This window comes from Arachis ipaensis, chromosome B1 (assembly GCF_059453495.1).
Source record: "Arachis ipaensis isolate K30076 ecotype BB chromosome B1, ASM5945349v1, whole genome shotgun sequence".
Lineage (NCBI taxonomy): Eukaryota > Viridiplantae > Streptophyta > Magnoliopsida > Fabales > Fabaceae > Arachis > Arachis ipaensis.
In genome coordinates, this window is record NC_142436.1 from 147,277,420 (window position 1) to 147,303,721 (window position 26,302).

A 26,302-nucleotide genomic window follows, 5' to 3' on the forward strand; every position below is an offset into this window, starting at 1 on the left:
ATGGTATGCACATGTTAGTGTGGACTACTTTAATTAGCATTCATGGGAGTTTGGCAAAATCTCTTTATTTGATATTTATAGTGTTGCATTCTAGAATTCACTAAGCTGCTAAAACCTAAAGCGATTAAGCATCTTGTCCTTGTTTTACATTCTCAAACATTTATCTGTTCGCATTTCTTTGATGGATCAAATCAAATACTACCATATATGTGTTCAAAACCGATCCGGACCGAACAAAACCGATCAATCGAACCAACAAAACTGAGAACCAAATTAACCGAAAAAATCATGTTTTGTTGTTTTTTTTTTGCGGTTCGATTCAGTTTTCGATTCTGACACTGAAAACCCTAACCGAACCAAAACGAACTGATAACTAAAAAACCATAAAAAACCCATTAGTTAACCCAACCCACTAGGCAGCCCAAAAGCCCATTACCCTACGGCCCACACCCCCACCCCCATCAGATAACCTAGCTTCCCCATTACCCCACCCCCACGTCTCCCCGCAGCCAAAACTCTCAAAGAAACCCCATTACCCTGACCTCCCAGCAGCCCCTCCCATCCCCGCAAAACAGCGCCTCTAGCCCCTTCCATCCCCACCGAACAGCGCCTCCCAGCAACCCCTTCCAACCTTGCCGAATAGTGCCTCGTAGCCCCTCCCAGTAGCCCCTCTCAGCCCCGCCGAATAGCGCATCCCAGCCCCTCCCACCAGTAACCCTAACTCCGCTTAGCCTCTCTCTATTCTCCAATCCTCTGAGCTCTCACCACCTCTCTGTGCCGAAAACTCCTCCCCCTTCCCCGCTGTCATTGCCGTCGGACAGCACCATCGCGGCGGTGCGGCTCTTTTCTCTCCCTATCCCTTCGTCGTTGCAGTTCTCTCTCCCCGTCGTCCTCCACGCACCAGAGCCGTCATTCTTCGCGAGTTCGTATCTACTGTCGTCCTCGCGTTGTAGTCATCGTAGTAGCCATTCCTCTGCATCTAGAATGGGGATGCCTCTTAGTTTTCAGGTAAATTATTTGTTCTAATTTTTTTGGATCTAATTAGTTGTTCTTAGTTCTGTTTTAATAATTTGTTCTATTTTTATTTTGCTATATGATTTTTGGTTTCGGATTTTTGGTTATGTTCTTTCTAATTTGTTCTTGCAGCTTTGGTAATTTGTGGTTCTGTTTGATCATTTCTGTTTGAAAATTTGTTTTGTGTTCTTATTTTTATTATCTAAGTTTATAGTATTCTCTGTTTTAATTATTTAATGTGAGTTTGTGGTTTGGTGTTCTAATTTATGTTATTTTAATTTTAGTGTTGTTCTAATTTATGGCTTTTTTTTGTTAGGCAAAGATGACTATAATTTTACATTGTCCTATTTTATGATGAAAGTTGAATCCTTTTCTTGATTTTTTTTATCATGACAGGTATAGGATGCATCCAGAGATATGCAAATCCTCTCCACTGCATTTTGATGACAATAAAGCACAAAATAGGATCCAATAACGTATATTTGATGGATTGATGCTGGTTGTTGACTTGTTTATTTCGTTGTTGCTGCCTTGCTGGTTGTTCTGTTGAATTATTGAAACTGCTTCTGTTTTGTTTTGTTTTGTTTTGCTGTTCTATTAAATTACTGAATTACTTTTAAGTTTTGAAATGATTTAGTATGATTTATCAAGTGTTGGAGGTTTTGGATCAAGTCAACAACCAGCAAGGCAGCAACAATGAAATAAACAAGTCAACAACCAGCAACAATCCATCAAATATACGTTATTAGATCCTATTTTGTGCTTTATTGTCATCAAAATGCAGTGAAGGGGATTTGCATGTCTCTGGATGCTTCCTATACCTGTCATGATAAAAAAAATCAAGAAAAGGATTCAGCTTTCATCATAAAACAGAACAATGTAAAATTATAGTCATCTTTGCCTTACAAAAAATAAGCCATAAATTAGAACAACACTAAAGTTAAAATAACATAAATTAGAACACCATACCACAAACTCAAATTAAAGAATTAAAACAGAGAACACTATAAACTTAGATAATAAAAATAAGAACACAGAACAAATTTTCAAACAGAAATGTTCAAACAGAACCACAAAGTACAAAAGCTGCAAGAACAAATTAGAAAAAACATAACCAAAAATTTGAAACAAAAAATCATATAGGAAAATAAAAATAGAACCAATTATTAAAACAGAACTAAGAACAACTAATTATATGCAAAAAAATTAGAACAAATAATTTATCTGAAAACTAAGAGACATCCCCATTCTAGATGCAGAGGAATGGCTACTGCGATGACTACAATGCGAGGACGACAGTGGCTACGAACTCGCGAAGGACGACGAACGATGGCTTTGGTGCGTGGCGGACGACGGGGAGAGGGAACTGCTACGACGAAGGGAGAGGGAGAGAAAAGAGCCGCACCGCCGCGATGGTGCTGTCCGACGGCATTGAAAGCGGGGAAGGGGGAGTTTTCGGCACTGAGAGGTGGTGAGAGCTCAAAGGATTGGACACTAGAGAGAGGCTAAGCGGAGTTAGGGTTACTGGTGGGAGGGGCTGGGATGCGCTATTCGGCGGGGCTGAGAGGGGCTACTGGGAGGGGCTGGAAGCGCTATTCGACAAGGCTGGAAGGGGTTGTTGGGAGGCGCTGTTCGGCGGGGATGGAAGGAGCAGGAGGCGCAGTTTTGCGGGGATGGGAGGAGCTGCTGGGAGGTTAGGGTAATGGGGTTTCTTTGAGAGTTTTGGCTGCGGGAGGATATGGGGGTGGGGTAATGGGGAAGCTAGGTTATCTGATGGGGATGTGGGCCGTGGGGTAATGGGATTTTGGGCTGCCTAGTGAGTTGGGTTAACTAATGGGTTTTTTAGTTATCGGTTCGGTTTTTGGTTTTGTCACTAAAAACCCTAACCGAACCGATAATGAAAAAATCATAAAAAAAACCCATTAGTTAACCCAACCAACTAGGCTGCCCATTGCCCCACGGCCCACGTGAAAACCTAGCTTCCCCATTACCCAACCCCCACATCTCCCTCCAGCCAAAACTCTCAAAGAAACCCCATTACCCTGACCTCCCAGCAACCCCTCCGATCCCCGCAAAACAGCGCCTCCATCCCCGCCGAACAGCGCCTCCCAGTAGCCCCTCTCAGCCCCGCCGAATTGCGCATCCCAGCCCCTCACACCAGTAGCCCTAACTCCGCTTAACCTCTCTCTAGTCTCCAATCCTCTGAGCTCTCACCACCTCTCTGCGCCGAAAACTCCTCCCCCTTCCCCGCTGTCAGTGCCGTCGGACAGCACCATCGCGGTGGTGTGGCTCTTTTCTCTCCCTCTCCCTTCGTCGTAGTAGTTCTCTCTCCCCGTCGTCCTCCACACACCAGAGCCGTCGTTCGTCGTCCTTCGCGAGTTCATAGCCACTATCGTTCTCACGTTGTAGTCATCGCAGTAGCCATTCCTCTGCATCTAGAATGGGGATGCCTCTTAGTTTTTAGGTAAATTATTTGTTCTAATTTTTTTGGATCTAATTAGTTGTTCTTAGTTCTATTTTAATAATTGGTTCTATTTTTATTTTGCTATATGATTTTTGGTTCTGTTCTTTCTAATTTGTTCTTGCAGCTTTGGTAATTTGTGGTTCTGTTTGAAAATTTGTTCTGTGTTCTTATTTTTATTATCTAAGTTTATAGTGTTCTCTATTTTAATTATTTAATTTGAGTTTGTGGTTTGGTGTTCTAATTTATGTTATTTTAATTTTAGTGTTGTTCTAATTTATGGCTTATTTTTTGTTAGGCAAAGATGACTATAATTTTACATTGTCCTATTTTATGATGAAAGCCGAATCCTTTTCTTGATTTTTTTTTTATCATGACAGGTATAAGATGCATCCAGAGATATGCAAATCCTTTTCACTGCATTTTGATGACAATAAAGCACAAAATAGGATCCAATAACGTATATTTGATGGATTGCTGCTGGTTGTTGACTTGTTTATTTCATTGTTGCTGCCTTGCTGGTTGTTCTGTTGAATTATTGAAACTACTTCTGTTCTGTTTTGTTTTGTTTTGTTTTACTGTTTTATTGAATTGCTGAATTACTTTTGAGTTTTGAAGTGATTTAGTATGATTTATCAAGTGCGGGAGGTTTTGGATCAAGTGTTGGAGGTTTTGAATTACTGAATTATTGTTGAATTACTTTTGTTGAATTACTTTATTGTTGGTATTGTTGCTGGTTGGTTAATGATCCTGTTTACAAAATCAAACAATTTACAAAATCATTAACCAACCGGCAACAATACCAACAATAAAGTAATGCAACAATAATTCCGTAATTCAAAACCTCCAACACTTGATCCAAAACCTCTCGCACTTGATTAATCATAATAAATCACTTCAAAACTCAAAAGTAATTCACTAATTCAATAGAATAACAAAACAAAACAAATCAGAAGTAGTTTCAATAATTCAACAGAACAACCAGCAGCAATCCATCAAATATACATTATTGGCTCCTATTTTGTGCTTTATTGTCATCAAAATGCAGTGAAGACGATTTGCATATATCTGGATGCATCCTATACCTGTCATGATAAAAAAAATCAAGAAAATGATTCAGCTTTCATCATAAAATAAGACAATGTAAAATTATAGTCATCTTTGCCTAACAAAAAATAAGCCGTAAATTAGAACAACACTAAAATTAAAATAACATAAATTAGAACATTAAACCACAAACTCAAATTAAATAATTAAAACAGAGAACACTATAAACTTAGATAATAAAAATAAGAACACAGAACAAATTTTCAAACAGAAATGATCAAACAGAACTACAAATTACCAAAGCTGCAAGAACAAATTAGAAAGAACAGAACCAAAAATGCGAAACCAAAAATCATATAGCAAAATAAAAATAGAACCAATTATTAAAAGAGAACTAAGAACAACTAATTAGATAAAAAAAATTAGAACAAATAATTTACCTGAAAACTAAGAGACATCCGCATTCTAGATGCAGAGGAATGGCTACTGCGAGGACGACAGTGGCTACGAACTCGTGAAGGACGACGGGGAGAGAGAACTACTACGACGAAGGGAGAGGGAGAGAAAAGACCCGCACCGCCGCAATGGTGCTATCCGACGGCATTGACAGCGAGGAAGGGGGAGGAGTTTTCGGTGCAGAGAGGTAGTGAGAGCTCGGAGGATTGGAGACTAGAGAGAGGCTAAGCGGAGTTAGGGTTACTGGTGGGAGGGGCTGGGATGCGCTATTCGACGGGGCTGAGAGGGGCTACTGGGAGGGGCTATTCAGCAAGGCTGGAAGGGGTTGCTGGGAGGCGCTGTTCGGCGGGGATGGAGGCGATGTTTTGCGGGGATGGGACGGGCTACTGGGAGGTCAGGGTAATGGGGTTTCTTTGAGAGTTTTGGCTGCGGGGAGATGTGGGGGTGGGGTAATGGGGAAGCTAGGTTATCTGATGGCGGTGGGAACGTGGGGTAATGGGCTTTTGGGCTGCCTTGTGAGTTGGGTTAACTAATGGTTTTTTTTAGTTATCGGTTCGGTTTTCGGTTGTGTCACTAAAAACCCTAACCAAACCGAACCGATAACTAAAAAAAAGCCATTAGTTAACCCAACCCACTAGGCAGCCCAAAACCCCACGGCCCACGTCCCCACCCCCATCAGATAACCTAGCTTCCCCATTACCCCACCCCCACGTCTTCCCGCAGCTAAAACTCTCAAAGAAACCCCATTTCCCTGACCTCCCAGCAGCCCTTCCCATCCCCGCAAAACAGCGCCTCCAGCCCCTTCCATCCCCGCCGAACAGTGCCTCCCAGCAACCCCTTCCAGCCTTGCCGAATAGCGCCTCCCAGCCCCTCCCAGTAGCCCCTCTCAGCCACGCCGAATAGCGCATCCCAGCCCCTCCCACCAGTAACCCTAACTCTGCTTAGCCTCTCTCTAGTCTGCAATCCTCTGAGATCTCACCAGCTCTCCGCGCCGAAAACTCCTCCCCCTTCCCCACTGTCAATGTCGTCGAACAGCGCCATCGCGGCGGTGCGGCTCTTTTCTCTCCCTCTCCCTTCGTCGTTGCAGTTCTCTCTCCCCGTCGTCCTCCACGCACCAAAGCCGTCGTCCTTCGCGAATTCGTAGCTACTGTCTTTCTCGCGTTGTAGTCATCGCAGTAGCCATTCCACTGCATCTAGAATGGGGATGCCTCTTAGTTTTCAGGTAAATTATTTGTTCTGGATCTAATTAGTTGTTCTTAGTTCTGTTTTAATAATTGGTTCTATTTTTATTTTGCTATATGATTTTTGGTTTCGGATTTTTGGTTATGTTCTTTCTAATTTGTTCTTGCAGATTTGGCAATTTGTGGTTCTGTTTGATCATTTCTGTTTGAAAATTTGTTTTGTGTTCTTATTTTTATTATCTAAGTTTATAGTATTCTCTGTTTTAATTATTTAATGTGAGTTTGTGGTTTGGTGTTCTAATTTATGTTATTTTAATTTTAGTGTTGTTCTAATTTATGATTTACTTTTTGTTAGGCAAAGATGACTATAATTTTACATTGTCTTGTTTTATGATGAAAGCTGAATCCTTTTCTTGATTTTTTTTATCATGACTGGTATAGGATGCATCCAGAGATATGCAAATCCTCTTCACTACATTTTGATGACAATAAAGCACAAAATAGGATCCAATAACGTAAATTTGATGGATTGCTGCTGGTTGTTGACTTGTTTATTTCATTGTTGCTGCCTTGCTGGTTGTTCTGTTGATTTATTGAAACTGCTTCTGTTTTGTTTTGTTTTGTTTTGCTGTTCTATTGAATTACGGAATTACTTTTAAGTTTTGAAGTGATTTAGTATGATTTATCAAGTGCTGGAGGTTTTGGATCAAGTCAACAACCAGCAAGGCAGCAACAATGAAATAAACAAGTCAACAACCAACAGCAATCCATCAAATATACATTATTGGCTCCTATTTTGTGCTTTATTGTCATCAAAATGCAGTGAAGAGGATTTGCATATCTCTGGATGCATCCTATACCTGTCATGATAAAAAAAATCAAGAAAAGGATTCAGCTTTCATCATAAAATAGGACAATGTAAAATTATAGTCATCTTTGCCTTACAAAAAATAAGCCATAAATTAGAACAACACTAAAATTAAAATAACATAAATTAGAAAACCAAACCACAAATTCAAATTAAAGAATTAAAATAGAGAACACTATAAACTTAGATAATAAAAATAAGAACACAGAACAAATTTTCAAACAGAAATGTTCAAACAGAACCACAAATTACCAAAGCTACAAGAACAAATTAGAAAGAACAGAACCAAAAATCCGAAACAAAAAATCATATAGCAAAATAAAAATAGAACCAATTATTGAAACAGAACTAAGAACAACTAATTACATCCAAAAAAATTAGAACAAATAATTTACCTGAAAACTAAGAGACATCCCCATTCTAGATGCAGAGGAATGACTACAACGCGAGGACGACAGTGGCTACGAACTTGCGAAGGACGACGAACAACGGCTCTGGTGTGTGGAGGACGACGGGGAGAGAGAACTGCTACGACAAAGGGAGAGGGAGAGAAAAGAGCCGCACCGCCGCGATGGTGCTGTCCGACGGCATTGAAAGCGGGGAAGGGGGAGGAGTTTTCGGCGCTGAGAGGTGGTGAGAGCTCAGAGGATTGGAGACTAGAGAGAGGCGAAGCGGAGTTAGGGTTACTGGTGGGAGAGGCTGGGATGCGCTATTCGGCGGGGCTGAGGGGGGCTACTGGGAGGGGCTGGAAGCCCTATTCGGCAAGTCTGGAAGGGGTTGCTGGGAGGCGCTGTTCGGCGGGGATGGAAGGGGCTGGAGGTGCTGTATTGCGGGGATGGGAGGGGTTGCTGGGAGGTCAGGGTAATGGGGTTTCTTTGAGAATTTTGGCTGCGGGGAGATGTGGGGGTGGGGACGTGGGCCGTGGGGTAATGGGCTTTTGGGCTGCCTAGTGAGTTGGGTTAACAAATGGGTTTTTTAGTTATCGGTTCGGTTTTTGGTTTTGTCACTGAAAATCCTAACCGAACCGATAACTAAAAAACCCATTAGTTAACCCAACCTACTAGGCTGCCCATTATCCCACCCCCACATCTCCCTGCAGCCAAAACTCTCAAAGAAACCCCATTACCCTGACCTCCCAGCAGCCCCTCCCATACCCGCAAAACAGCGCCTCCATCCCCGCCGAACAGCACCTCCCAGCAGCCCCTTCCAGCCTTGCCGAATAGCGCCTCCCAGCCCCTCCCAGTAGCCCCTCTCAGCCCCGCCGAATTGCGCATCCCAGCCCCTCACACCAGTAACCCTAACTCCGCTTAGCCTCTCTCTAGTCTCCAATCCTCTGAGCTCTCACCACCTCTCTGCGCCGAAAACTCTTCCCCCTTCCCCGCTGTCAATGCCGTCGGACAGCACCATCGCGGCGGTGCGGCTCTTTTCTCTCCCTCTCCCTTCGTGGTAGCAGTTCTCTCTCCCTGTCGTCCTCCACGCACCAGAGCCGTTGTTCGTCGTCATTCACGAGTTCGTAGCCATTGTCGTCCTCACGTTGCAGTCATCGCAGTAGCCACTCCTCTGCATCTAGATTGGGGATGCCTCTTAGTTTTTAGGTAAATTATTTGTTCTAATTTTTTTGGATCTAATTAGTTGTTCTTCGTTCTGTTTTAATAATTGGTTCTATTTTTATTTTTCTATATGATTTTTGGTTCTGTTCTTTCTAATTTGTTCTTGCAGCATTGGTAATTTGTGGTTCTGTTTGATCATTTCTCTTTGAACATTTGTTCTGTGTTCTTATTTCTATTATCTAAGTTTATAGTGTTCTCTATTTTAATTATTTAATTTGAGTTTGTGGTTTGGTGTTCTAATTTATGGCTTATTTTTTGTTAGGCAAAGATGACTATAATTTTACATTGTCCTATTTTATGATGAAAGCTGAATCCTTTTCTTGATTTTTTTTATCATGACAGGTATAGGATGCATCCAGAGATATGCAAATCCTCTTCACTGCATTTTGATAACAATAAAGCACAAAATAGGAGCCAATAATGTATATTTGATGGATTGCTGCTGGTTGTTGACTTGTTTATTTCATTGTTGCTGCCTTGCTGGTTGTTCTGTTGAATTATTGAAACTACTTCTGTTTTGTTTTGTTTTGTTTTGCTATTTTATTGAATTACTGAATTATTTTTGAGTTTTGAAGTGATTTAGTATGATTTATCAAGTGCGGGAGGTTTTGGATCAAGTGTTGGAGGTTTTGAATTACTGAATTATTGTTGAATTACTTTTGTTGAATTACTTTATTGTTGGTATTGTTGCTGGTTGGTTAATGATCCTGTTTACAAAATCAAACAATTTACAAAATCATTAACCAACCAGCAACAATACCAACAATAAAATAATTCAACAAATGTAATTCAACAATAATTCCGTAATTCAAAACCTCCAACACTTGATCCAAAACCTCCCGCACTTGATTAATCATAATAAATCACTTCAAAACTCAAAAGTAATTCAGTAATTCAATAGAACAGCAAAACAAAACAAAACAGAAGTAGTTTCAATAATTCAACAGAACAACCAGCAGCAATCCATCAAATATACGTTATTGGCTCCTATTTTGTGCTTTATTGTCATCAAAATGCAGTGAAGAGGATTTGCATATATCTGGATGCATCCTATACCTGTCATGATAAAAAAAAATCAAGAAAAGGATTCAGCTTTCATCATAAAACAAGACAATGTAAAATTAGAGTCATCTTTGCCTAACAAAAAATAAGCCATAAATTAGAACAACACTAAAATTAAAATAACATAAATTAGAACACTAAACCACAAACTCAAATTAAATAATTAAAACAGAGAACACTATAAACTTAGATAATAAAAATAAGAACACAGAACAAATTTTTAAACAGAAATGATCAAACAGAACTACGAATTACCAAAGCTTCAAGAACAAATTAGAAAGAACAGAACCAAAAATCCGAAACCAAAAATCATATAGCAAAATAAAAATAGAACCAATTATTTAAACAAAACTAAGAAAAAATAATTAGATCCAAAAAAATTAGAACAAATAATTTACCTCAAAACTAAGAGACATCCCCAGTCTAGATGCAGAGGAATGTCTACTGCGATGACTACAACGCGAGGACGACAGTGGCAACGAACTCGCGAAGGATGACGGGGAGAGAAAACTGCTACGACGAAGGGAGAGGGAGAGAAAAGAGGCGCACTGCCGCGATGGTGCTGGCCGACGACATTGACAGCGGGGAAGGGGGAGGAGTTTTCGGCGCGGAGAGGTGGTGAGAGCTCGGAGGATTGGAGACTAGAGAGAGGCTAAGCGGAGTTAGGGTTACTGGTGGGAGGGGCTGGGATGTGCTATTCGACGGGGCTGGGAGGGGCTACTGGGGGGAGCTATTCAGCAAGGCTGGAAGGGGTTGCTGGGAGGCGCTGTTCGGTGGGGATGGAGGCGATGTTTTGCGGGGATGGGACGGGCTGCTGGGAGGTCAGGGTAATGGGGTTTCTTTGGGAGTTTTGGCTGCGGGGAGATGTGGGGGTGGTGTAATGGGGAAGCTAGGTTATCTGATGGCGGTGGGGACGTGGGGTAATGGGCTTTTGGGCTGCCTTGTGATATGGGTTAACTAATCGTTTTTTTTAGTTATCGGTTCCGTTTTCGGTTTTGTCACTGAAAACCCTAACCAAATCAAACCGAACCGATAACTAAAAAAAACCCATTAGTTAACCCAACCCACTAGGCAACCCCAAAGCCCATTAACCCACGGCCCACGTCCCTACCCCCATCAGATAACCTAGCTTCCCCATTACCCCACCCCCACGTCTCCCTGCAGCCAAAACTCTCAAAGAAACCCCATTACCCTGACCTTCCAGCAGCCCCTCCCATCCCCGCAAAACAGCGCCTCCCAGCCCCTCCCAGTAGCCCCTCTCAGCCCCGCCGAATAGCGCATCCCATCTCCTCCCACCAGTAACCCTAACTCCACTTAGCCTCTCTCTAGTCTCCAATCCTCTGAGCTCTCACCACCTCTCCGCGTCGAAAACTCTTCCCCCTTCCCTGCTGTCAATGCCGTCGGACAGCGCCATCGCGGCGGTCCGGCTCTTTTCTCTCCCTCTCCCTTCGTCGTTGCAGTTCTCTCTCCCCGTCGTCCTCCACGCACCAGAGCCGTCGTCCTTCGCGAGTTCGTAGCTACTGTCGTCCTCGCGTTGTAGTCATCGCAGTAGCCATTCCTCTGCATCTAGAATGGGGATGCCTCTTAGTTTTCAGGTAAATTATTTGTTCTAATTTTTTTGGATCTAATTAGTTGTTCTTAGTTCTGTTTTAATAATTGGTTCTATTTTTATTTTGCTATATGATTTTTGGTTTCGGATTTTTGTTTATGTTCTTTCTAATTTGTTCTTGCAGCTTTGGTAATTTGTGGTTCTGTTTGATCATTTCTGTTTGAAAATTTGTTTTGTGTTCTTATTTTTATTATCTAAGTTTATAGTATTCTCTGTTTTAATTATTAAATGTGAGTTTGTGGTTTGGTGTTCTAATTTATTTTATTTTAATTTGAGTGTTGTTCTAATTTATGATTTATTTTTTGTTAGGCAAAGATGACTATAATTTTACATTGTCCTATTTTAAGATGAAAGCTGAATCCTTTTCTTGATTTTTTTTATCATGACAGGTATAGGATCCTCTTCACTGCATTTTGATGACAATAAAGCATAAAATAGGAGCCAATAACGTAAATTTGATGGATTGCTGCTGGTTGTAGACTTGTTTATTTCATTGTTGCTGCCTTGCTGATTGTTCTGTTGAATTATTGAAACTGCTTCTGTTTTGTTTTGTTTTGTTTTGCTGTTCTATTGAATTATTGAATTACTTTTAAGTTTTGAAGTGATTTAGGGTCCGTTTGGAAAATTCTAGAAGTAGCTTTTTTTAACTTTTGACTTATGAAAAGTAGTAGTATTAATGTCGGGTGCAATTTTCAAAACCAAATTGCAACTTTCTAAGAAGCTATTTTGGAGCTTATAGAGAAGTTAAAAAAAATGACTTCTCTCATAATACTTCTATTTTCATTACATTTCTTTAAAATAAGCACTTTTAGAGTTAAAAATCCAAACACAAAATAACTTATTTATAAGTTACTTTTAACAGAGTCATTTATTGTTTAAGTTATTTTATCAAAAGGAGCTTAATTAAGTTAGTTACCCAAACTGGACCTTAGTATGATTTATAAAGTGCTGGAGGTTTTGGATCAAGTCAACAACCAGCAAGGCAGCAACAATGAAATAAACAAGTCAACAACCAGCAGCAATCCATCAAATATACGTTATTGGCTCCTATTTTGTGCTTTATTGTCATCAAAATGCAGTGAAGAGGATTTGCATATCTCTAGATGCATCCTATACCTGTCATGATAAAAAAATCAAGAAAAGGATTCAGCTTTCATCATAAAACAGGACAATGTAAAATTATAGTCATCTTTGCCTTACAAAAAATAAGCCATAAATTAGAACAACACTAAAATTAAAATAACATAAATTAGAACACCAAACCATAAATTCAAATTAAAGAATTAAAACAGAGAACACTATTAACTTAGATAATAAAAATAAGAACATAGAACAAATTTTCAAACAGAAATGTTCAAACAGAACCACAAATTACCAAAGCTGCAAGAACAAATTAGAAAGAACAGAACCAAAAATCCGAAACAAAAAATCATATAGCAAAATAAAAATAGAACCAATTATTGAAACAGAACTAAGAACAACTAATTACATCCAAAAAAATTAGAACAAATAATTTACCTGAAAACTAAGAGACATCCCCATTCTAGATGCAGAGGAATGACTACAACGCGAGGACGACAGTGGCTACGAACTTGCGAAGGACGACAAACGACGGCTCTGGTGCGTGGAGGACGACGGGGAGAGAGAACTGCTACGACGAAGGGAGAGGGAGAGAAAAGAGTCACACCGCCGAGATGGTGCTGTCTGACGGCATTGAAAGCGGGGAAGGGGGAGGAGTTTTCGGCGCTGAGAGGTGGTGAGAGCTCAGAGGATTGGAGACTAGAGAGAGGCTAAGCGGAGTTAGGGTTACTGGTGGGAGGGGCTGGAAGCGCTATTCGGCAAGGATGGAAGGGGTTGCTGGGAGGCACTGTTCGGCGGGGATGGAAGGGGCTGGAGGCACTATTTTGCAGGGATGGGGGGCTGCTGGGAGGTCAGGGTAATGGGGTTTCTTTGAGAATTTTCGCTGCGGGGAGATGTGTGGGTGGGGTAATGGGGAAGCTAGGTTATCTGATGGGGGTGGGGACGTGGGCCGTGGGGTAATGGGCTTTTGGGCTGCCTAGTGAGTTCGGTTAACAAATGGGTTTTTTAGTTATCGGTTCGGTTTTTGGTTTTGTCACTGAAAACCCTAACCGAACCGATAACTAAAAAACCATAACAAAAAAACCCACTAGTTAACCCAACCCACTAGGCTGCCCATTACCCCACCCCCACATCTCCCTGCAGCCAAAAATCTCAAAGAAACCCCATTACCCTGACCTCCCAGTAGCCCCTCCCATCCCGGCCGACCTCCCACCAGCCCCTTCCAGCCTTGCCGAATAGCGCCTCCCAGTAATCCATCAGATATACGTTATTGGCTCCTATTTTGTGCTTTATTGTCATCAAAATGCAGTGAAGAGGATTTGCATATATCTGGATGCATCCTATACCTGTCATGATAAAAAAAATCAAGAAAAGGATTCAGCTTTCATCATAAAACAAGACAATGTAAAATTATAGTCATCTTTGCCTAACAAAAAATAAGCCATAAATTAGAACAACAATAAAATTAAAATAACATAAATTAGAACACCAAACCTCAAACTCAAATTAAATAATTAAAACAGAGAACACTATAAACTTAGATAATAAAAATAAGAACACAGAACAAATTTTCAAACAGAAATGATCAAACAGAACTACAAATTACCAAAGCTGCAAGAACAAATTAGAAAGAATAGAACAAAAAATCCGAAATCAAAAATCATATAGCAAAATAAAAATAGAACCAATTATTAAAACAGAACTAAGAACAATTAATTAGATCCAAAAAAATTAGAACAAATAATTTACCTGAAAACTAAGAGACATCTCCATTCTAGATGCAGAGGAATGGCTACTGCGATGACTACAACGGGAGGACGACAGTGGCTACGAAGTCGCGAAGGACGACGGGGAGGGAGAACTTCTACGACGAAGGGAGAAGGAGAGAAAAGACCCGCACCGCCGCGATGGTGCTGTCCGACGGCATTGACAGCGGGGAAGGGGGAGGAGTTTTCAGCGCGAAGAGGTGGTGAGAGCTCGGTGGATTGGAGACAAAGGCTAAGCGGAGTTAGGGTTACTGGTGAGAGGGGCTGGGATGCGCTATTCGACGGGGCTGAGAGGGGCTACTGGGAGGGGCTATTCAGCAAGGCTAGGAGGTGCTTTTCGGCGGGGATGGAGGCGCTGTTTTGCGGGGATGGGACGGGCTGCTGGGAGGTCAGGGTAATGGGATTTCTTTGAGAGTTTTGGTTGCAGGGAGATGTGGGGGTGGGGTAATGGGGAAGCTAGGTTATCTGATGGGGATGGGGATGTGGGGTAATGGGCTTTTGGGCTGCCTTGTGAGTTGGGTTAACTAATGGTTTTTTTTAGTTATCGGTTCGGTTTTCGGTTCTGTCACTAAAAACCCTAACCAAACAAAACCGAACAGATAACTAAAAAAAACCCATTAGTTAACCCAACCCACTAGGCAGCCCAAAAGCCCATTACCCCATGGCCCACGTCCCCACCCCCATCAAATAACCTAGCTTCCCCATTACCCCACCCCCACATCTCCCCGCAGCGAAAACTCTCAAAGAAATCCCATTACCCTGACCTCCCAGCAGCCCCTCCCATCCCCGCAAAACAGAGCCGCCAGCCCCTTCCATCCCCGCCGAATAGTGCCTCCCAGCCCCTCCCAGTAGCCCATCTCAGCCCCACCGAATTGCGCATCCCATCCCCTCCTACTAGTAACCCTAACTCCGCTTAGCCTCTCTCTAGTCTCCAATCCTCTGAGCTCTCACCACCTCTCAGCGCCGAAAACTCATTCCCCTTCCCCGCTTTCAATGCCGTTGGACAGCACCATCGCGGTGGTGCGGCTCTTTTCTCTCTATCTCCCTTCGTCGTAGCAGTTCTCTCTCCCCGTCGTCCTCCATGCACCAGAGCCGTCGTTCGTCGTCCTTCGCGAGTTCGTAGCCACTGCCGTCCTCGCGTTGTAGTCATCGCAGTAGCCATTCCATCTAGAATGGGGATGCCTCTTAGTTTTCAGGTAAATTATTTGTTCTAATTTTTTTTGGATCTAATTAGTTGTTCTTTGTTCTGTTTTAATAATTAGTTCTATTTTTATTTTGCTATATGATTTTTAGTTTCGGATTTTTGGTTCTGTTCTTTCTAATTTGTTCTTGCAGCTTTGATAATTTGTGGTTCTGTTTGAACGTTTCTGTTTGAAAATTTGTTCTGTGTTCTTATTTTTATTATCTAAGTTTATAGTGTTCTCTGTTTTAATTATTTAATTTGAGTTTGTGGTTTGGTGTTCTAATTTATGTTATTTTAATTTTAGTGTTGTTCTAATTTATGGCTTATTTTTTGTAAGGCAAAGATGACTATAATTTTACATTGTCCTGTTTTATGATGAAAGTTGAATCCTTTTCTTGATTTTTTTTATCATGACAAGTATAGGATGCATCCAGAGATATGAAAATTCTCTTCACTGCATTTTGATGACAATAAAGCACAAAATAGGAGCCAATAACGTATATTTGATGGATTGCTGCTGGTTGTTGACTTGTTTATTTCATTGTTGCTGTCTTGCTGGTTGTTGACTTGATCCAAAACCTCCAGCACTTGATAAATCATACTAAATCACTTCAAAATTTAAAAGTAATTAAATAATTCAACAGAACAGCAAAACAAAACAAAACAAAACAAAACAGAAGCAGTTTCCATAATTCAACAGAACTACCAGCAAGGCAGCAATGAATAATCATTGGGTGATTTTTTATTACATTACAGCAATGAATTTTTTTTAAGTCAAAGTCTTTACATTACAACAAACATCTTTGTTTGTGTTTTTTAACTCTTTTTTATTTTAAAATTTAATTAATTAACATGTATGGGACATTAAACACAGAATAAGATTATTATTATAGAAAGTGTCGAACTTTTTATTTTGATAAATATACAATCATTTCTTTTATATAACTTAAACTTTAAGTCTTTTTCTATAATTTTTTATATATTTGGATATTGTAAGAAAAACTTTTTTAATATTGGAGTGGTAGTGGTATTTTTTTAAAGGTTTTTATTATGGTACGATCATAAATTTATATATACTGATACGTTAAAAATGTGGCCAAATAACAATATGATATGTGAAATTTATTTTCTATTTCGGCATCTATTGTTTTTTTAAATATATATATATATATATATATCATATCACTATTTTTACTAAAATACCCTTATAATATAATAAAAATAAAAATATTTTTTTATTTAATTTTATAAAAAGACATAAATACCCTTTTTTTTTATTAAACAAAAATGATCTTTTTAAATTAATTAAACTATTTAATTTTATAATTTTAAAATATAAATTAATAAATAATTTAAAAACAAAAATAAAAACATATTTAATTATTCATCTATATTAAAAAAAATATTTTAATACTATTGATGATCTTCAAGTAATTTTTTATTCCTGGTTCCAATATCTAGCATGACAAATTTATTATTATTATTATTACAGAAAAGAGTAAAGTATCGTTTTTGTCCCCAATATTTGGGGTAAGTCCTAAAGTTATTCCTAACGTTTCAATCGTCCTATTTAAGTCCCTAACGTTTTAAAATTGACTCAATGTTGTCCTGCTGTTATGGATCCGTTAACAGAATTGACGGCGGGACAAAATTGAGACAATTTTAAAACGTTAGGGACTTAAATAGGACGAAAACGTTAGGAATAACTTTAGGACTTACCCCAAATATTGGGGACAAAAACGATACTTTACTCTTTTCTGTAATAATAATAATAATAAATTTGTCATGCTAGATATTGGAACCAGGAATAAAAAATTACTTGAAGACCAAAACGATAAATAAAAATAAATTTTAATTTAATTTTATCTTTTAATAATATTAATTTTTTACTGTACATAGTATTCAATTATTTTTTTTAATTACATCTAAATAAATTACACTTAATCACATTACTTTCATTTTAATTAAATTTATTTTTATAATTTTAAAGAATTTTGATATATTAGAGACAAAAGGTATAATTTATATTTTATTGTATATATATTATTTTTTTCATGATAACTAAAAATATTTAAGAGTAAAATTATAAAAAAATATATTTAAAATGAAAGTAATATGATTAAGTGTAATTTACTTAGATGTGGTTTAAAAATAATTGAATACTATGTATAGTAAAAAATTGATATTATTGAATGATAAAATTAAAATTTATTTCTATGTATCATTTTTGTCCCCAACGTTTTCGTCCTATCTAAGTCCCTAACGTTTCAAAATCATCTCAATTTTGTCCCGCCGTCAATTTTGTTAACGGATCCCTAACGGCAGGACAACATTGAGTCAGTTTGAAACGTTAGGAATTTAAATAGGAGGATTGAAACCTTAGGGATAACTTTAGGACCTACGTCAGACGTTGGCGAGAAAAATAATACTTTACTCTTAAGAGACCAACACTTAATCAGTAAAAGAAAAATGAGTAATTTTATATTATTAAATATAATATCACACTAAAAAAATATTAATGATAATTAATTGATGACTACAAATTACAAAAATATATGATGTGTGTAGAATGAAAATAATACACATCTAAAAATAATATTTAAAAATAATAAAAAATTAATTCAAATAGACTAAATTTATTTTATTTAAAAAATTTAAATTATTTAAATTTATTTTTTATTTAAAAATTTAAATATTTTTATTATCTCACTAACTTACCTTAAAAAATTGGGAGTTCTAGAAGAGCGTGGCCTCTATACATTTTGATCTAACTTGAAAATGCCACTGCATTCTGCATCTGGTTTTGCGTTCAATATTTCACTATAATTTATTTCATCAAGTATGCATAAACATTCAATATTAACGGAACAGAACGCCTTCTTTGAATTTCAATGCTTCCGAAATAGCAATGTTTGACAATGAGTCAGCACGTTCATAACTTCACATACACACCATCCCATCCTCATTTCCCATTACCCCATTCTATGCCTATAAATAGAACCCACTCCTCTCTTCATCAACCACACACTACGAATCTAACCTCACTTCTTACCATCTACTTCTCATTCCTTCTCTTAGCTTCTTAATTCACAATCATGGCCGTCTTCACTTTCGAGGATGAAATCACCTCCACCCTTCCCCCCGCCAAGCTTTACAATGCTATGAAGGATGCCGACTCCCTCACCCCTAAGATTATTGATGACGTCAAGAGTGTTGAAATCGTCGAGGGAAACGGTGGTCCTGGAACCATCAAGAAACTCACCATTGTCGAGGGTCAGTAACTACTCAATTCAGTAAACATACTATATATCTGATAATTATGTGTTGTGACTTGTAATAATAATAATGACATATATGCAGATGGAGAAACCAAGTTTATCTTGCACAAAGTGGAGGCAATAGATGAGGCTAACTATGCATACAACTACAGCGTGGTTGGAGGAGTGGCTCTGCCTCCCACGGCGGAGAAGATAACATTTGAGACAAAGCTGGTAGAAGGACCCAACGGAGGATCCATCGGGAAACTGAGTGTGAAGTTCCACTCGAAAGGAGAAGCGAAGCCAGAGGAGGAAGACATGAAGAAGGGTAAGGCCAAGGGTGAAGCTCTCTTTAAGGCAATTGAGGGTTACGTCTTGGCCAACCCTGCTCAATATTAGAACACTTTGCTCCATCTTGATACGCACTTGTTTTCTTTTGAGCATGTTTGTGTGTGCGCATGCTTCAAGTAATTGGTTTTTTTCTATGTAATAAGAAATAAGTATTGCCTTTCTTTATCTTTTGCTGCAGCTTTGTCTGAGCTTCATATCAATCAAATTTAATACAAAGAAAAAAAAATGAAAATTTGAATGATTATTATACAATCTAAATATTATTTTATCATTTTGTTCTATAGTTTATTTTTTTAAAATTTTTGTAAGATAAAATATATTTTGTTGTCTCTTGACATTTTAAAAATCTTTTAAAATTATCTTTAATTTTGACTCGATTCAATTTTTTTAATATTTAAATAAATTTCACTTTTACCGCCCTCCTAATGACAACAAAATGCAATAGTTGAATCAAACAACAAAACCATCATGAATTTTAGCTGGTATCCAATTTCCTTCTTTATCAAACATCTATGTGGTAATTATAAAAATAGAAAAAGATTATTACGAATCCTTCAAGTAAAGTGAAATGGGTGTCTGAAAATGGCGAGAAAGGTGAGAGCTTTACCTTGGAGTTGGAGAAAAGAGCACCAGTGGTTCAACTCAAAGTGAAGTGAAGTCGGTAGCCAGTTTACAAAAATAAGAATGAGGCTTTGAATAAGAGGGAGACAAATTACCTTTGAGTTTAGAGTCGCCCTAGGATTGAATTAGAAGAAGGGTTATAGTGGTGGTGACAGAAGAGTAGAAGAGAAGGATAAATATGATATGATAAAGGTGACGATTTTTTTTATTTAAAAAGAAAATGACAAATAGATCCTGACCTTTTGTTTTGCATGTATTTTTGTCTCTGATCATTAAAAAATATTTTTAAGTCTTTGATCTTCACAAAATTTGGACGGATCAGTCCCTGATGGAAGCATTTGGGTGGAGGGACTGATTCGTCCAAGTTTTGTGAAGGTCATGGACTTAAAAATATTTTTCAATAATCAGAAACAAAAATGTCCGCGGAACAAAAGGTTAAGGACCTATTTATTATTTTCTCTTTTTTAAATTAAGGTGAATGTTAGGGTGTAAATAAAAAAAGTTTTCTACACCTATAGAATATTTGTGACATAGTGTAAGAAGGACATGTGAACATGTGTAATTGATTGATGGTTCAGCAATAACAGAAAAGGCTGACATTATAGCTTAACGTAGTGATTAGTAGCATACTGCCATAAAAATTAACAATTTAACGGTTTGATTTGAAATGTAATCACAGTTTTTTTTTTTATCATTTGATGGGCTAAATTTGTTTGTTGAAAGAGTTTTTTGTTTGGCCAAAATCTCGTGAACCACATAAGAGTTGAAAAATATTTGGGACAGATGAATTGTTGTGTGTATAAAATCAAGAGAGCACATGGCAAAAAATATATAACAAAGTAGTAAAAATGACTAATAATCTTAATAGGCCCACAATATTATTATCCTGGCAGTATATTCAAGTAAAAAAATATATATATAAAAAAGAACCAAAATGCAGGCCACGAAAATAAAAAAGAAGTTGTGATAAATGTATATTATGGTTATTACAAATTAATTTCACCAAAGAATTTTTGTAAATTATGATTATCACAAATTACTTCTATGTTGTTTTTTAAAATACAACTGGTATAACTTGTTTTTCAGGAATTATAATTTTGTTTAATAGAGGTGTTTATGTTTTTTAAAAATTTAAAACCTTAGTTTTATATTTAGTAACCTAAACCAAAAAGATAATATATTTATACTTATAATTTTTAAAATTTAACTTCTATTTATTAAAATTAAAAAAAATCTAAAATAACTTTGTATATTAAAAATTATAAACATTTATCCTTATATTTATATTTATTATGATATTTTAAATTTTAAAATTATTTTATTAAATATAATTATTGTTATTTATATTTATTAAAAATTATTTTTAATTTGATTTATTAAACTTATATGCAACAAATTTTAAAAAGTTATCTTTCAAAAACTAATTTTAATAAGTTACTTTCAAAAGTTAAAAATTTTACCAAACCCGCATTATATCTAAAAAGTAAAAAATATACAATTTTTTATAAATTGCAATCTTTAATAATTTCACGCTAAACATTAAAATACGAAAAAAGTTATTCACTCAATTTTTTGCTATTTTACATACTCATTTGTATTTATTTTTCAAGAATGATGTTATTGTCTTGTAGCATAATCACGTTGCTTTTTTATTGTTTACTATCATTTATTTTATTTTAAATTTATGATATTAAGTCTATAAATTATTTTTCGACAACTTTTTTTAAAATATTGGATGTTAACTTTTATAATAAAGTTACTTTATAATATAATATCTTGCATTGTAAAAAAAATATTTTAATTATATAACTTACCCAAACACCAAATTATGGTCCCCTAATTTTAAAATTGGCATATTTATCAAAATCTACTAAATAGATAAATATTAAAAATGTGGTTCACCTCTTTGTTTTGGGGCAGCAATTTAAAATTTTGATCTTTTTTTTTACTAGATTTATGAAAAACACTGCATTTCACCCAAATATTTTTTATTTGTCTTGTGCTTTATGATTATTGGTCAAACAAAACCTCTTTCAACTAACTCACGTGGCCCATCAAAAATAAATTAAAAACTATTAATTTTTTAGTAATACACTGCAAATTACTGCAACAAATTATAATTTTTCTATCCTTTCTATTTTTGCTGAACCGTCTGTCAATTTCAAACCTCCACATGTCCATTCTATGTTTGGCTATAAGTATTCTATAGGTGTAGAAAATTTTTTCTTTTTACAACATAGAATTTACCTTAAATTAAATAAATATATAAATTATAAAATATATAAATGGTGCCGTATTTACAAAAAAATATTATGGGATGTTGAGGGGTACTTTTAGAAATAAGTATATCTTAGTGTCTGAGACTTCATGACCGGATGATGCCAAGTTATATCCTGGGTATACCTGAGATAAGTAATAGAGAAGAAATCGGGTACTGAACATTCGAGATATGTGCAAAAAGATCATGGGATCTCAACACCCGAGATATGTACATGCGTCGTGCTTGTGGTCTCAAACATCCAAGATACACGCATATATAATGTCACAACATCCGAGATTATTGTGTATAACTATTATTTTTTAAGTTTTTGTGACCTTCTAAACGCTTGAGTTTGAGTTCCTTTAAGAAATATGACCTTCCGAGAATATGAGACATCAATAGACTGAATGATACTTGGCACATAGCTCGAGCTTTAGACTTTGAAGTTAGTAGTTTTTTCTTATTTTATTTTCAGTAAATAATAAATTTATATATTTAGTTTTTAGTAACTTAGTTAATAGATTAGGTATAGTGAGTAGACTACGTTAAAAGATCTATATTAGTTTCGTTGATATACCTAATATGATTTTATAATTTGTATAATTGAATGTAAGTGATTGTTACTTACGTTAAATAAATAAAATAGATAACTAATTGTTATAATGACTAGGAACATCCGACAGTCGAGAAATGGCCAAAAGAGGGCAGGAGAAACCGATCAACAACATCGGTGAGAGTCTCCGACACATACTCATCTTCAGAAGTTGTTTCGCTAGATGACCCGGACCCGAGAACATAAGTTGAATCGCCCTTACTATCGTCTTCGTCAGCACTATTATGCGGCTGAGCGTAGTGGATTGGTGTGGCTTCGAGAGGGACAAATTCAGGACTCGAAGGAGACGGCCCATCACCAATAACTACGTCACGGACCGCAACATACAACTCCATCATATGTTGCGGCATTAGTCGTGCATGTACGTCGAACATTACCTTCACATGTTGATTCCCGTCAATCTAAAAATAACTGGTTAGTAAATCCACCGTTCGAAAGTGCCTACAAAAATTTTTATGCAACCCACCCAACTTTCTTGATATTTATTCCTCCCATATTGCTCAGTATGATCCTCTTTAGCGCATGTAGGATATCAATCCGGTTAGTGTGCAACATGACAGTCTCATTAGACTCAAAAATCACTCATTCATCAATCCTATATCAACACACAAAATATTGATATAGCAATATTTAAATGAGTAAAATATGATTGGTGATTATAATGTGGTTAAATCCAAAACATACCTTAGATAAAACAATCACATCAATCCTATAAGTCGATAATGTAGAAATAACTTATCACTTTCATTATGATTATTCATTTCTAGATGAGTAATTGAATATTGAAAAAGGATAACTCATCATTTACAAAAAGCATTATAAAAAAGTCGTCGAAAAATATAACTCACAAAAATATTCGACTGATTGACTTAAGTGTTAGAATAGTTTTGTAAATACCAACCTCATCTCTTTACATTTTTTTTAAAACAAAATAATATAGCTCATTTCTAAAAGAAAAAAAAAAAGAAGAATAATTTCAACTTTCTTAAAGTCGAAATATATATCGATCACATGATCAATACAAGAACAGAACAAATATTAAATTTGTTCCAAGCATTAATCTTTTTCCTTCCTAACATTGAAGACAAATTTATTAGTTTTATTATTATTATTCCTAGTCATAAGCACACTATAATATATGGTGTGTAGAATGAAAATAATACACATCTAAAAATAATATTTAAAAAATAATAAAAAATTAATTTAAATAGTTTAAATTTATTTTATTTAAAATTTTAAATTATTTAAACTTACTTTTTATTTAAAAATTTAAATATTTTTATTATCTCACTAGCATTACCTTCAAAAGATGAGAGTTCTAGAAGGGCGTGGCGTCTATACTCTATACATTTTGATCTAACTTGAAATGCCACCGCATTCTGCATCTGGTTTTGCGTTCAATACTTCCCTATAATTTATTTTATAAGTATGTAAACATTCAATGTTAACGGAACAGAACGCCTTCTTTGAATTTCAATGCTTTCGAAATAGCAATGTTTGACAACGAGTCAGCACGTACATAACTTCACATACACACCATCCCCTCCTCATTTCCCCCATTATATGCCTATAAATAGAACCCACTCCTCTCTTCATCAACCACATTACCACACACTACAAAGCTAACCTCACTTATTACCATCTACTTCTCATTCCTTCCCTTAGCTTCTTAATTCACAGTCATGGCCGTCTTCACTTTCGAGGATGAAATCACCTCCCCCCTGCCCCCCGCCAAGCTTTACAATGCCATGAAGGATGCCGACTCCCTCACCCCTAAGATTATTGATGACGTCAAGAGTGTTGAAATCGTTGAGGGAAACGGTGGTCCTGGAACCATCAAGAAACTCACCATTGTCGAGGGTCAGTAACTATTCATTTCAGTAAACATACATACTATATGTGTGATAATAATTATGTGTTGTGAATTGTAATAATAATAATGATATATATGCAGATGGAGAAACCAAGTTTATCTTGCACAAGGTGGAGGCAATAGATGAGGCTAACTATGCATACAACTACAGCGTTGTTGGAGGAGTGGCGCTGCCTCCCACGGCGGAGAAGATAACATTTGAGACAAAGCTGGTTGAAGGACCCAACGGAGGATCCATCGGGAAGCTGAGTGTGAAGTTCCACTCGAAAGGAGATGCAAAGCCAGAGGAGGAAGACATGAAGAAGGGTAAGGCCAAGGGTGAAGCTCTCTTCAAGGCTATTGAGGGTTACGTCTTGGCCAACCCTACTCAATATTAGAACACTTTGCTCCATCTTGATACGCAGTTGTGTTCTTTTGAGCATGTTTGTGTGTGGGCATGCTTCAAGTAATTCGTTTTTTCTATGTAATAAGAAAATAAGTGTTGCTTTCGTTATTTTTTTGCTGTAGCTTTGTCTGGGCTTCATATATATCAATAAAATTTAATATCAAAGAAATTTGAATGATTATCATACCATCTAAATATCTTTTTACTCAGTAACTTATTTGCTCAAAAGTCATATTTTATCCCATTTTATATCAATAGTTTATATTTAGATTTTACGATCAAAGTATAGTATTAATTAGTATAATTATCAAATTCGGTTCTGGATAAAAAATTATAAACCCAAAGTAGTGTTATATATGTATTATAATCTGTCCACAGGCGACACTAGTAGATGATGTGATCGGTTTTCCATTTTTTTTTCTGTTAAATTGATATATCAAATTAAAGTGGTCTTTCAACGTTGAATTCAAAAAATCACCAAATCCAAATTGTACTAGTCATGGCATTAAGACCAAAGGGTAATATTAGGTAGATAAAAAAACAGTCAGAACTTGCCTTATTTAATATTAATTAATTGTCGCAACAATTAATGAATGCTAAATAAGACAAGTTATGGCTGTTTTTTTTGTTGTTTGGTTACCAAATATTTCGAAGACGAAATTGTGTGCCCTCAGGTCCTTGAAACGGAGCCTACCTCTCGCTTTGGTCTTTCTTAGGGTCTCTCAATTGATCCAAGTCATTCTTCTCTCGTCTCCTTTTTAACTCCACTAAAATTGGTTCAGAATCTGATGGATATCATCTAATAGGAAGTCAGACAATGTTTGTATCGGAATTGCTTCATCCACTGTCTTAATTAGCACATTTCTTCCTCCAGCTAACAGGAGATTTTTCTCTTCTAATATTGTGCTTTCTTCTGGATTTTTTTCTTTACTTACGCAAAGGTAATCTTTTTATATCGTTGCACAACTGATAGTAGTCCGAAGTAGTTATCTTGAGCTCCTATGTAGTCTATATTCATAATCTCAGCCACATATTTCCTGATAAGTTCAAGGGGGGTGTTATTGCTAAAGAATATTGCTTATTTTTGTAGATTCACTTTCTTGCCATTTATGTTTTCATACTGCAGGAGCATAAAGAGGATGTTATGAAAGAATTTTGAAGAGGCCTTACGGAAAAGAATTTCGTCATCTGAAAAGAATAAGTGGTTCATTACTGATGGATATCTTCTATTGATGATTTAAATACCTTGATTTGTTTTGTTCTGTCTTGTCTTGTGTACTGTGTGGTATAAAAAAAAATTCTTTTGTACAAGTTAAAAAGAAATAAAGTTAAAATTTCCTAGTTAATTTAAAATAGAAAAAGTAGAGGAAAATGTTTTCTTTGAATAACGTAAACAATAAATTAAGAAAAAAGTTAATTTTAATTTTAAAATTTAAATTTTGAATTAATTAGGTTTATTTATGTTTAGTGGACTTGAGATGTAGTCTATTATTTACATAACTAAAAAGTTAACTTTTCACAAAAATAAAATAAAAAATAATAAATACTAACTCCCAAATTTAAAAAAAAAAAATATTTTTCACTAAAATTCATCCTCTCCAACTC

The 26,302-nt window shown here is 36.5% G+C and overlaps 2 protein-coding genes across 2 annotated transcripts; both read left to right on the top strand.

Annotated features, from left to right (window-relative positions):
* The first annotated feature begins 18,359 nt into the window (after positions 1-18,359).
* Positions 18,360-19,112, top strand: LOC107639492 (pathogenesis-related protein 2-like). The gene is made up of 2 exons (XM_016343006.3): positions 18,360-18,610; positions 18,698-19,112. Exons 1-2 carry the CDS (start codon positions 18,433-18,435, stop codon positions 18,991-18,993), a joined length of 474 nt encoding a protein of 157 aa, XP_016198492.1. The 5' UTR covers positions 18,360-18,432; the 3' UTR covers positions 18,994-19,112.
* A 4,936-nt stretch (positions 19,113-24,048) lies between these two features.
* LOC107639484 (pathogenesis-related protein 2-like) lies at positions 24,049-24,879 on the top strand. The gene is made up of 2 exons (XM_016342994.3): positions 24,049-24,299; positions 24,394-24,879. The coding sequence occupies exons 1-2, from the start codon at positions 24,122-24,124 to the stop codon at positions 24,687-24,689; spliced, it is 474 nt and encodes a 157-aa protein (XP_016198480.1). The 5' UTR covers positions 24,049-24,121; the 3' UTR covers positions 24,690-24,879.
* Positions 24,880-26,302: the final 1,423 nt, after the last annotated feature.

Bases quoted from the DNA above. Each gene is read 5' to 3' on its own strand.
- LOC107639492 (XM_016343006.3), top strand. From the start codon at position 18,433: ATGGCCGTCTTCACTTTCGAGGATGAAATCACCTCCACCCTTCCCCCC. The intron at 18,611-18,697 runs GTCAGTAACTAC...ACATATATGCAG, and splicing joins GAAACTCACCATTGTCGAGG to ATGGAGAAACCAAGTTTATC.
- LOC107639484 (XM_016342994.3), top strand. From the start codon at position 24,122: ATGGCCGTCTTCACTTTCGAGGATGAAATCACCTCCCCCCTGCCCCCC. The intron at 24,300-24,393 runs GTCAGTAACTAT...ATATATATGCAG, and splicing joins GAAACTCACCATTGTCGAGG to ATGGAGAAACCAAGTTTATC.